The sequence below is a fragment of the Phyllopteryx taeniolatus genome, chromosome 10 (genome assembly GCF_024500385.1).
Source record: "Phyllopteryx taeniolatus isolate TA_2022b chromosome 10, UOR_Ptae_1.2, whole genome shotgun sequence".
Lineage (NCBI taxonomy): Eukaryota > Metazoa > Chordata > Actinopteri > Syngnathiformes > Syngnathidae > Phyllopteryx > Phyllopteryx taeniolatus.
Window position 1 is genome coordinate 14228983 of NC_084511.1, and position 12500 is coordinate 14241482.

Genomic DNA, 12500 nt, shown 5'->3' on the forward strand with positions numbered 1-12500 from the left:
TAGCATTTTATGCTGATCGGCCGATCGGCTTTCATGTCACAATTCAACGACGTCATCGATCGGCTCCGCAAAAGACTTTTACTCCGCGTCGCCGTCGCGTATGAATCCAAAAGCTCGTTTATTTTTAGCCTTGTCACGTGTCTTGTGGCGTACTACTGTAACTATCTGACGGCCAATAAAAGTTTTTTTCAATCTGAAAAAAAACGTCGTTGGTGTGGGACTATTTTGCGGACAAACAACACCTAAGTTATTTGCAGTCTGCACAACTGAAGCACGTCGTGGGGAACGTCATCTAAATGCTTCAACACAACACATTTGATAGGGCACCTGAAGAATGTACACAAGGAGCATGCCGCGTTCAGGCAACGCTGCGTGGAGGGAACGTAAATAAATAAATAAAAACCGACGCAAACTCTGGAAAACACCCGTCCATATACCCGGGACCGTAGGAAAGTTAGAGTAAGCATGCCATTAACAGTATTTGTTAAAGTAATTTAATTGCAATAAAGTCATTTTATTACAGTAAGTTAGCACCCATTATTTCTGTAATGTTGTAATGTTGATTTGACCTCAACTTATGTCAGTGGCCAATCCTTGAATGCCCCCTCGAGGTCTTTGATGTTTTAAAGATGTTTTTAAGTCTAAAATGCTAGAGAATAATTTTGAAGATACGTACTCAGTATACAGTACACAAGTATATACAATAAATTAACAAGTCGTGTAAATGGACACATTGCTCCATCTTGTGATCGGATCGGTGATCGATTATCGTTTTTTTTTTTAAACTTGCTGATCGGTGATCGGCCCCCAAAATCCCGATCGTGTAAAGCCTAGTGATGACAGCAGGTAGAGACTTTAAGCATATACAATTATGAGACCTCGCTAAAAGTTCGATTGTCTGTATTCCTGCTCAACCTGACTTACCCAGAGCCACTGCCACCGACTATGGCCACCTTCTTCCCAGCAGGCACCTCGAAGGTCACTCCATTCAGGACTTTCTGGCCTTCCAGGTACTCAAAATATACATCCTCAAAGCGAATGGTGGACTCCTGTGGTGTGATGCTTAAAGATGGGGCCAGATCCTTCTCCTGCCGCAAATCACAAAGTTGACACATAATGAAATTGAAAGAGATAAATATACTTTATGCAATGCAACACCTTGTAAAGACGAGAAAAGAAGGAAAAACAGAAGAGGATTTAAGGAGGAAAAAAAAAAAAAAAAAAAAAGACTGATTCTTCAATCTTCATGATGACTGACAGAGCAATACGCATGAAAACCTTAGATACACAATGGGCTCAGCTCTCAGCATTGGGCTGAGATAAAGCCAAGGTCAGTAGCCAATAAAGCCCTGTTTTTACGCTGAGACTGAAAGCCTGTTCTGCACAAACTAATAGCAGCAACATCACCCAAAAGGCTGTAGCTGAGGCAGAGTAGAACACTAATCGCGGCTACTTTAAAGTTTTAAAAAAAACTTCCAAAAAGACAGGGCCATTGGTAGCTAGATTGTGAATACAAAATGAATGACAGCACAATCCCGCTATGGCAATTAATACCAACAAGTCACAGTCCATTAGAATAAACAGATTAGAACTCCACCCTTCCCACATGCAGAAAAAAAAAGCAATTTATCTTGCGGAGCAGTTACAGGGGTGGCATGTATTATTTTAAGTACATAATGTAACTGTTCAACAGAATGCATATTGCGTTTGGTCAGTAATGGCTTGCTAGGGTGCGCCATTCTCCGGGGGAATCACAAATGAGAGCAGAACTGATGAGTGAAAAATAAGAATCATTATTACTGCTGCAATTGCAGGCGGACACGTCAATAGCGCTCAGATGGCCAAGCTGCAGAAACATTTGCACTTAAGTCGACTCATCTAGCACGAATCTCAGGGTGTTTCATGAAAATCATAACAAAGGGTGTGCCTGTTCAAATCAAATCTGAATTAACAATATTTAAACAGGAAACATCTGACTACACATTTGAAGTGCACTCGCAACGTGTGCAGAAAGGCAAGCAGGAAAAGGGTTTGCAGGCTTCCAACAGCTTTTCTATGACCATATGTAAGTAATTCTGCAAGAACTTTCAAGACTAATGCTTAATTGTGTATTATACAAATAGTCACTGAAAATTATTAATTTATCACGTTAAAATGGCTCCCATTTGGATTTTACAATAGTGTCAGGAAAAGAAACTATTAAGAAGACAGATATTAAGAATTTATTATTTATCTTGCAATTGATGATAAGATATACCTGCAGATCACTGCAGTTGTTATCTGGCAAAAGGGGCAAAAGTAAAAGCAGGAGTCAAATCAAGCTAGCAGCGCACGGTATAATCGGTAGAAGGTATAAATTTGGACGAAGGTACAGATTTGGACTTAACCAACCAATCGTGATAATGGTTATTGACGAAGTCATTGCCGCTGTCTCAGTATAGAAACGGCTCATGCAGGTCTGGTCACGGAGCTGACAGGCAGCGCTGTTTTTTGGTCTTTCTGGTTAAAAGACCACTGTGTCCCTGCTTTACCAGCTGCTCAGAAAGGACTGTGGAAAGGGGAGTCCGGGAGTTTGCGCTGTTCACTCTAATCCTCGCCTCCATGGCGGGTAACAAGCAACATTTTTGAAAGTATTGTTATCACTAATGGAGGACAAGAAGCAATTGAAGAAAGAAAGACGCATCAACAACTAGTTTTCATCGTGACTTATCATAGTATTCAAGTTGGTCGCCAGCTAATGCCAAGCAAATATATGCAGCAAAGCTTCTGTACAACATTTGCACCATGCTCTTGTCTGATCCTTACGCAATTGATGACAAATTGGACCCAAATCCATGCACACTTGATTCCCCAGCCTGCAGCGTACAGTCTGATGTTATTTAAAGGTTTAATGTAAAAGATTTGTACATGCATAACAATAAGTTCCTTATGAATTGTATCTAAATGTAATTTGCTTTTATATTGTATATAATATTATACTGTACATCATATTTACATAGGCTTTTGTCATTGCTATTTGTGCCTAATATGAAACATGAAAGAGTCAAGCTATTTGTCATATGCACAGTAAAACACAACAATGTAATTCTTGCTTTCCTAGTCTCCCTCCACTGAGACAAAGCTAATATTAATCTAAAAATTAAATAAGAACAAGAAGATATCTAATATCATAATATATGGCAAAACAAAATAAAAGTTATTTGTCTTACCATATGTGAAGTGTCGAAAGTAAACACAGCCGTTGTCATTAGGTTTCACTTGTTAAGCTTAATTGCTGCGATTCAAAGCTTTTCACTTCAAGGTTTTTCGGTATGCGGTAAAAGCTCTTCGGATCAATCTTATCAAATCCCTTCGTCCAGCCAATTACGTAACACGGCACTACAATTAATACATTACCAAAAACAACAACGTATTCATGAATGCTTCCAATATAATTTTTACACTGACAATTATATCTTGATATATATAGCCACCGTTACCGTGAAGGGATTCAATTGATACAGTCAAATTAAATTTAGGTCATATTGCCCAGCCCGGCGGCACGGTGGCCGACTGGTTAGAGCGTCAGCCTCACAGTTCTGAGGACCCGGGTTCAATCCCCGGCCCCGCCTGTGTGGAGTTTGCATGTTCTCCCCGTGCCTGCGTGGGTTTTCTCCGGGGACTCCGGTTTCCTCCCACATCCCAAAAACATGCATTAATTGGAGACTCTAAATTGCCCGTAGGCATGACTGTGAGTGCGAATGGTTGTTTGTTTCTATGTGCCCTGCGATTGGCTGGCAACCAGTTCAGGGTGTACCCCGCCTCCTGCCCGATGACAGCTGGGATAGGCTCCAGCACGCCCGCGACCCTAGTGAGGAGAAGCGGCTCGGAAAATGGATGGATGGATTGCCCAGCCCTACAACAAGCACACACGATCATGCACAGTACATGAGGCCAAAACACATTATTAACCATGCTACGCTTGCATTAAAATAAAAAAATTATAGGAACACTGAGTTGGCATGGTGGATGACTGGTTAGCACATGTTCCTCACAGTTCTGAAGTCAAGAGTTCGAATCCAGGCTCCACCTTTTGTGTTTGGAGATTGCATGTTCTCCTCAGACTTGCATGTTTTTTCCCCAGGTACTCCAGCTTCCTCCCACATTCCAAAAACCTGCATGTAAGCGTCATTAAATTTAAATTGTCCTTAGATGTGAGTGTGAACGTTTGTCCATATGTGCTCTGCGACTGGCTGCCGACCAGTCCAGGCTGTACACCGCCTCTCGCCCAAAGTCAACCAGCACACCTGCGACCCTCGCGAGAATAAGCGGTAGAAAAAATAAATGGATGGTAGTGACACTGTGGCTGTAGAAAAGAGTATTTAGATAGTTTTCTCTTTGCCATCAATATCTCCAGGCTTTTGTACACAGCATTTAGTTTCTTTGCATACAGATGAGACATTGTCAGAATAACAAAAAGGAACACAGTAAATTCTCTTGTGAATGAACTCAACAATGTGAAAAAATTTACATCAAACTGATGCTGAAGTTACCTTGATCTTGGTGTCGATACTGAGCAGCGTGAAAAGCGTATTCATGTCTATAAGAGCCTGCCGCGTCTCTCTGTACACTGTGCCCAGGAAATGTAGAGGGATGGAGAGCTGGAAGAGCAGGCCGTTTACCATCACCAGGTCGCCCACCGTCATTGTGCCTACACATCAGAAGCACCGTAGAGGCATATAAAGGGTAAATATAATCTTCCTCTCATTATGAATATCATAAACACGAAGTTTTGTACATTTACCAAAGCAGTAGAAACTCTGTGGTTTCATTTACATGCTTGTTGCATTTAATAAGACGTATAATACTATTCACGCTTTCAATTGTAAAACATTTAGTTCCGTTCATTACAGGGACTTTTGTTTTCCTGTAAAAATGTGACGAGCGCCAACAAAAGCATGGCAATAATGCAAAACAAATCACTGCATACTGCAGCGCAGTCACCAACTGTCTTTTTAAGGGCGTTTTGCTGACCAAACTTGCAGTTTTTTTTTTTTTTCCATTCAAGCAATCTTGGCCTTTTGAATCATGTCAGTTGGAATAAATCAGTGTCACTCATATGTATAAAACAATAGCATTGTTTGCATGATGTAAACGTTTGGGTGTTGGGGAGGAACAAAATTTCTAACTTTTGCCTTGAGCTGAATAACTTTGGAAAACCTGTTGCCAAGTGCCAGAGTAAAACATAATGACCTCCAAAGCAACACAATTGAAATCACCAACCCCAAATCCATAGTAATAGGAACTACTATCTACCTGAACAGGCTCGCATTATTCAGCCTACATATGGGGGACTTTAAATAATGTTTCAAAAAAAGGAAATTCATTTATTATTTAGTCAAAAGTTAATAGGGCCACTCACTGGGTCATTCATGTCAAGGGCCAGGTAAATACTGTATATAAAGCGGCAATGAATATAACGGAAGAAAGGCATCCACAACATATGCCTAGTTACAAAACGCTGAGTGAAAAGGCAGAAGGATGGATTATCTCAGCTCGAATCCTGGCTCTGCGTAGCGTTTGCTTGCTGTATACGTTCTCCCTGTGCTTGTGTGGGTTTTCTTCCGGTACTCCGGTTTCCACCCACATTCCAGAAACATGCGTTAGGTTAATTGAAGACTAGACCCATTGGGTGAATGTGAATGGTTATTTGTCTATACAGTGACTGAAATAAGTATTTAACACGTCACCATTTTTCTCATTAAATATATTTCCCAAGGTGCTATTTTCATGAAAATGTCACCAGATGTTGGGAACAACCCAAGTAATCCATTCATACAAATAAAGGAGAACAAATAAGATCAAAAATTAAGGTGTGTGTAATAATGTAAAATGACACAGGGTAAAAGTATTGAACATGCCAACTGGTATTTATTTCATACTTTGTACAAAAGCCTTTGTTTGCAATGACAGCTTCAAGAGAGAAACTAGTCGCATGCATTGATCTGGTGCGATTTTGGCCCATTCCTCCACACAATCAGTCTTCAAATCTCGAAGGTTCCGTGGGCTTCTTTTATGGACCTTGAGTTTCAGTTCTTTCCGTGGTTTCAAGGCAGGTGATTGGCTGGGCCATTGTAGCAGCTTTATTTTTTTTTCTTTGGAAACCAATTCAGTTTCCTTGGCAGTATGTTTTGGATCATTATCCTGCTAAAATGTCCACCCTCATTTCATTTTCATCCCCCTTGTAGATTTTTGTCAAGAATGTCTCAGTACATTTGCCCATTCATCCTTCCTTCAATAATCTGAAGTTTACCAGTACCATTTTCTGAAAAGCAGCCCCACACCATCATGTTCCCACCTCCGAACTTCACTGTAGGTATGGTATTTTTAGGGTGATGTGCAGTGCAATTTCTCCTCCAAACATGGTGTGCATTATGGCATCCAAACAGTTCAATATTGCTCTCATCCGACCAGACTATATTCTCCCAGTATTTAACTGGCTTGTCCAAATGTTGTTCATCAAACTTTAAACAAGTTTGAAATCATTTTATTTTTCAGCAATGGGGTCCTGCATGATGAGCTTGGGGTACATTACTCACAGTTTACCTTGTGACAACAGTACCTGCTAATTCCAGGTCTTTTTGAAGCTCTCCACAGGTGTTCCTTGCCTCTTGGACAACTCTTCTGATTATTCTTTGCACTCCTCTGTCAGAAATCTTGCGAGGAGCACCTGATCAAGGCAAATTTATGGTGGTATGATTGGCTGTCCACTTACGTATTATGGCCCCAATGGTGCTCACTGGAACATTCAGAAGCTTAGATATGGGCCTGTAACCAATGCCATCGTTATGTCTTGCAACAATTAGTTTGCGATGGTCTTGAGACAGCTCTTTGCTCTTACCCATCGTGAGATGTGTCTTGACTCAAACCTTGGCAATGAGACCTTTTTTTGTAGGGCATCAATTAGGACTGAACCAGCTGATATTCATTTGCACTGGCAAGGGGCTGGAAGGCTGTTTTATTATCAATAGATTTCAGGTTTTGTCTTGGCTTTGCATGCCTTTTTGCACACTCATGTGTTCAATACTTTTTCCCTGTGTCATTTCACACGTTTACACACAACTTAATTTCTGAGCTTATTTGTTCTTCTTTCTTTGAATGTATTGATTACTTCAGTTGTTCCCAAAATCTGGTGAAATTTTCAGGTCAATAGCACCTTTGGAAGTATATTTAGTGATAAAAACGCTGATGTGTTAAATAATTATTTCAGCCGCTGTATGTACGTGTATGTATGTATATGTAAACTGGAAATTGACATAGGACAGCAAAAGTATCAATATCTGATGTTGGTGTATAAATATTTTTTCCCACTTTAAGGTTAAAGAGGGTCAGTTGAGCAAGGCCACACTTCTGACAAAGAATGCTATTAAAACAAAAAAATGCAGCAATATGGTGACAATCACTGTAGTCTTACCCACCTGTTTCAATGCCCTTGCTGGCCAGCAACATGATGCCGGTGAGGCCGACACTGAAGATGGCGCTCTGGCCAAAGTTGAGCATTCCGAGCGTAGTCGTCGTTTTTAATGAGGATGACTCGTAGCTTTTCAGGAATCCATCATACCTTTGGGCTTCATACTTCTCGTTGTTGAAGTACTGATGTAAGAAACACAAAGAGGGGATAATGACTCAGAGACAGCCCAGGGCTTGATGATGAAAATATGCGTACATTGAGGGAGAATGAGAGACACAAAATGTGGTCTGGTTGGAGGTTAAGAAACCATACAGCGTGGTGTCAGACAGATAGACACTTGTAACAGCCCATATCAAGGATGCATTGGTTGTCAGTGACTGCTCTGAGTAGTCTGGGTCTCAGTTGGCCTGGCCTCAAAAGCACTTCATGTCTGTATCTTCATATCCCCAGTATTGAAATGAAAATCAGTACACTAAAAGAACAAAATCCATAGAGAGCTACTTAATAAAGTCAAATCTTGAGGAGATTAACAACTCCAAAGTAAAGATAAAATATGCAAGTTGAGGAAAAATTACAGCATACATTTGTTTCTGACATACATCCATGACGGATTAACACCACCCAAAAGAGAACCTTTTAAGTGCTAATCAACATGAGGAGCACTAATTTTGATTAAAACATACAGTTATCACTTTAGGAAAAAGACTCATGAATCTGCTACAAGCACATTCCTTAAATGCAGCAAATAAAATGCCAACATAAACATAACAAGCTCCCTCCTCCACTCCACCACCAATTACCCACTAACTGACAAACATTGCATTTGTTTAGTTGCACTATTGTTTTTCTGCTCTGGTAAAGTGGGCGATTTCCTTTCTTTAACTACTGACTGTGCAGCTACGGACATGCCATAGATAGGAATACAGGCAAAGGCAGGGGAACTGAGGGTGGGGTCGGGGATAGAGAGGACAAAGTAGCACAGGAAGAACAAACAGAAGCAGCACAAAGAAGGTACCATGTTCAGGTTTCTCATCAAGCCTTCTGTGAAAGTGGAACGGATTTCTGAGTGGGTGGAGATCTAATTACATATGCACTCGCAGCTCAGTGATGCTAAATTCGGCCACATTGACACAGATGATACAAAATAACACAGAGAAACATGTAAAAGGAAAACAGAATGCAAAATAACAGCAAAGGAAATAACATGGGAATCAAAATATATCCAGATCAATGAAGAAAAATCATTTGGAACCTGCTGGATAGAGGATTTGTTTGTGAGTTTACAAATAGTCAACAAGATGATGCAAAGATGCTGAGGATGTGGCATAAAATGGAACAAGGTCAGGCACAAAGGAGACCAACTAAAGAGAATGCCACATTACTTATAGAAATAAGCGACAATTGCATACAATTATTATTCGAGCAGTACCTCGGCGTACCCCTGCTTTAGACAATGTTAGTTGAGTGTCATTACATGATAATGACGGAGCAGTTACATTAACAATGTGACACGCTTCCACAATAATAACAGTCTGTCAAAATGCTAAGTCTGGTTGAAATGGCCAAGCTAAGTACAACGCACCAAGAACTGAAAATCGGTGAGGAGAAATTTAGTTTGTGTCGGGATAAAAATGCCTTTTTAGGGGAATTTTTTTTAATATCTCCTGTAAAAATTGTGGTCAAATATAGAGCTGTGAAGAGAAGAAAAAAAGAAAAATTGGCAAACTCGACCACAAAAATTTGTCAACACAAAAAAGATTCTGCCTTGAGGCAATAAAAAATCTTAATAGAAGCAAACTTGCACCTCCTGGAACCATTGGGCCACTGTCCATGTTTACCACACGGACATTAGTTACAGACGAACGCACCGTTAGGCCCGTGAAAAACATTGCCAAAAACGACAGAGGAACTTCTGTAAGTGATTTTTAAGACATTATTAAATGTGTAATGTACAACCCCAATTCCAATGAAGTTGGGACGTTGTGTTAAACATAAATAAAACAGAATACAATGATTTGCAAATCAACTTCAACCTATATTTAATTGAATAAACTATAAAGACAAGATATTTAATGTTCGAACTGACAAACTTTATTGTTTTTAGCAAATAATCATTAATTTAGAATTTTATGGCTGCAACACTTTCCAAAAAAAGCTGGGACAGGTGGCAATAAAGACTGAGAAAGTTGAGGAATGCTCATCAAACACCTGAACAGGCTAATTGGGAACAGGTGGGTGCCATGATTGGGTATAAAAGGTGCTTCCCTGAATTGCTCCGTCATTTACAAACAAAGATGGGGCGAGGTTCACCTCTTTGTGAATAAGTGTGTAAGAAAATAGTTGAACAGTTTAAGGACAATGTTCCTCAATGTACAATTGCAAGGAATTTAGGGATTTACTCATCTACGGTCCATAATATAATCAAATTGTTCAGAGAATCTGGAGAAATCATTGCATTTAAGCGGCAAGGCCGAAAACCAACATTGAATGCCTGTGACCTTCGATCCCTCAGGCGGAACTGCATCAAAAACCGACATCAATGTGTAAAGCATATCACCACATGGGCTCAGGAACACTTCAGAAAACCAATGCCAGTAAATACAGTTCGGCGCGACATCCGTGAGTGCAGCTTGAAACTCTATTATGTACAGCAAAAGCCATTTATCAACAACACCCAGAAACCCCGCCGGCTTTTATGGGCCCGAGCTCATCTAAGATGGACTGATGCAAAGTGGAAAAGTGTTCTGTGGTCCGACGAGTCCACATTTCAAATTGTTTTTGGAAATTGCGGACGTCGTGTCCTCCGGGCCAAAGAGGAAAAGAACCATCCGGATTGTTATGGACGCAAAGTTCAAAAGCCAGCATCTGTGATGGTATGGGGCTGTGTTAGTGCCAATGGCATGGGTAACTTACACATCTGTGAAGGCACCATTCATGCTGAAAGGTACATACAGGTTTGGGAGAAACATATGCTGCCATCCAAGGAACGTCTTTTTCATGGACGCCCCTAATTATCTCAGCAAGACAATACCAAACCACATTCTGCACGTGTTACAACAGCGTGCCTTCGTAGTAAAAGAGTGCGGGTACTAGACTGGCATGCCTGCAGTCCAGACCTGTTTCCCATTGAAAATGTGTGCGCATTATCCATCCATCCATTTTCTGAGCCGCTTCTCCTCACTAGGGTCGCGGGCGTGCTGGAGCCGAGCCTCGCCCAGCTATCATCGGGCAGGAGGCGGGGTACACCCTGAACTGGTTGCCAGGTCGCAGGGCACATACAAACAAACAACCATTCACACTCACAGTCACACCTACGGGCAATTTAGAGTGTTCAATTAACGTCCATGTTTTTGGGATGTGGGAGGAAACCGGAGTGCCCGGAGAAAATCCACGCAGGCACGGGGAGAACATGCAAACCCCACACAGTCGGGCCCGGGGATTGAACCCCGCTCCTCAGAACTGTGAGGCTGATGTTCTAACCAGTCGGCCATCGTCCCGCCTGTGTGCGCATTATGAAGATCATAATGCGCTCGTTAGCTCGCGGGCTAGCAAACATAATAAACAGTTTCCCATGTGTGTTAATTGGGGATTAACATGCGTAACTCGGAGCGAAGCACTGATCTTTTAAATGACGTGGCCGTGGTGGAGGGAGCTGTTTAGCTCATTGTCTCGCTAGTTCGCAGGCTAGCTCATAAGCTCGCGGGCTAGCGGACATAATAAACAGTTACAGTGGGTACGCAAAGTATTCAGACCCCCTTAAATATTTCACTCTTTTTTTTATATTGCAGCCATTTTCTAAAATCATTTAAGTGATTTTTTTCCACATTAATGTACACACGGCACTCCATATTGACAGGGAAAAAAATTGAATTGTTGAAATTTTTGCAGATTTATTAAAAAAGAAAAACAAATATCCCACAGCCATAAGTATTCAGACCCTTTGCTCTGTATTTAGTAGAAGCACCCTTTTGAGCTAATACAGCCATGAGTCTTTTTGGGAATGATGCAACAAGTGTTTCACACCTGGATTTGGGGATCATCTGCCATTCCTCCTTGCAGATCCTCTCCAGTTCTGTCAGGTTGGATAGTGCACGTTGGTGGGCAGCCATTTTCAGGTCTTTCCAGAGATGCTCAATTCGGTTTAAGTCAGGGCTCTGTCTGGGCCATTCAAAAACAGTCACATAATTGTTCTGATGCCACTCCTTCAGTATTTTAGCGGTGTGCTTCGGGTCATTGTCTTTTTGAAGGTGAACCTTCGGCCCCGTCTGAGGTTCTGAGCACCCTGGACAAGGTTTTCATCCAGGATATTCCTGTACTTGGCCGCATTAATCTTTTCTTCGATTGCAACCAGTCTCCCTGTCCCTCCAGCTGAAAACCACACCCACAGCATTATGCTGCCACCACCATGCTTCACTGTTGGATCATTATTTGACAGGTAATGAGCAGTCCCTGGTTTTCTACACACACATGCCACTTAGAATTAAGGCCAACAATTTCTATCTTGGTCTAATCAGACCTGAGAATCTCATTTCTCACCATCTTGGAGTCCTTCAGGTGTTTTTTTTTTTTAGCAAACTCCATGCGGGCTTTCATGCGTCTTGCACTGAGGAGAGGCTTCCGTCAAGCTACTCTGCCAAAAAACCCCGACTGGTGGAGGGCGGCAGTGATGGTTCACTTTCTAGAACTTTCTCCCATCTCCCGACTGCATCTCTGGAGCTCAGCCACGGTGATCTTTGGGTTCTTCTTTACCTCTCTCACCAAGGCTCTTCACCCCCAATTGCTCAGTTTGGCCGGACGGCCAGCTCTAGGAAGGGTTCTGGTCGTCCCAAACATCTTCCATTTCAGGATTATGGAGGCTACTGTGCTCTTAGGAAGCTTAAGTGCAGCAGAATTTTTTTTGTAACCTTGGCCAGATGTGTGCCTTGCCACAATTCTGTCTCTGAGCTCTTCAGGCAGTTCCTTTGACCTCATGATTCTCATTTGCTCTGACATGCACTGTGAGCTGTAAGGTCTTATATAGACAGGTCTGTGGCTTTCCTAATCAAGTTGA

General features: G+C 41.6%; 1 protein-coding gene across 1 annotated transcript in view; it reads right to left on the minus strand.

The window, feature by feature from the left end:
* abcb7 (ATP-binding cassette, sub-family B (MDR/TAP), member 7) overlaps nt 1–12500 on the minus strand; it is a 45807-nt gene that overhangs the window by 7954 nt on the left and 25353 nt on the right. Inside the window, exons 9-11 of the mRNA XM_061786893.1 lie at nt 7458–7632; nt 4533–4690; nt 925–1088 (exon numbers count right to left, since the gene is read on the minus strand). Of these exons, the coding sequence (XP_061642877.1) occupies nt 925–1088; nt 4533–4690; nt 7458–7632 (497 nt within the window). The remainder of the gene's footprint in view (nt 1–924; nt 1089–4532; nt 4691–7457; nt 7633–12500) is intronic.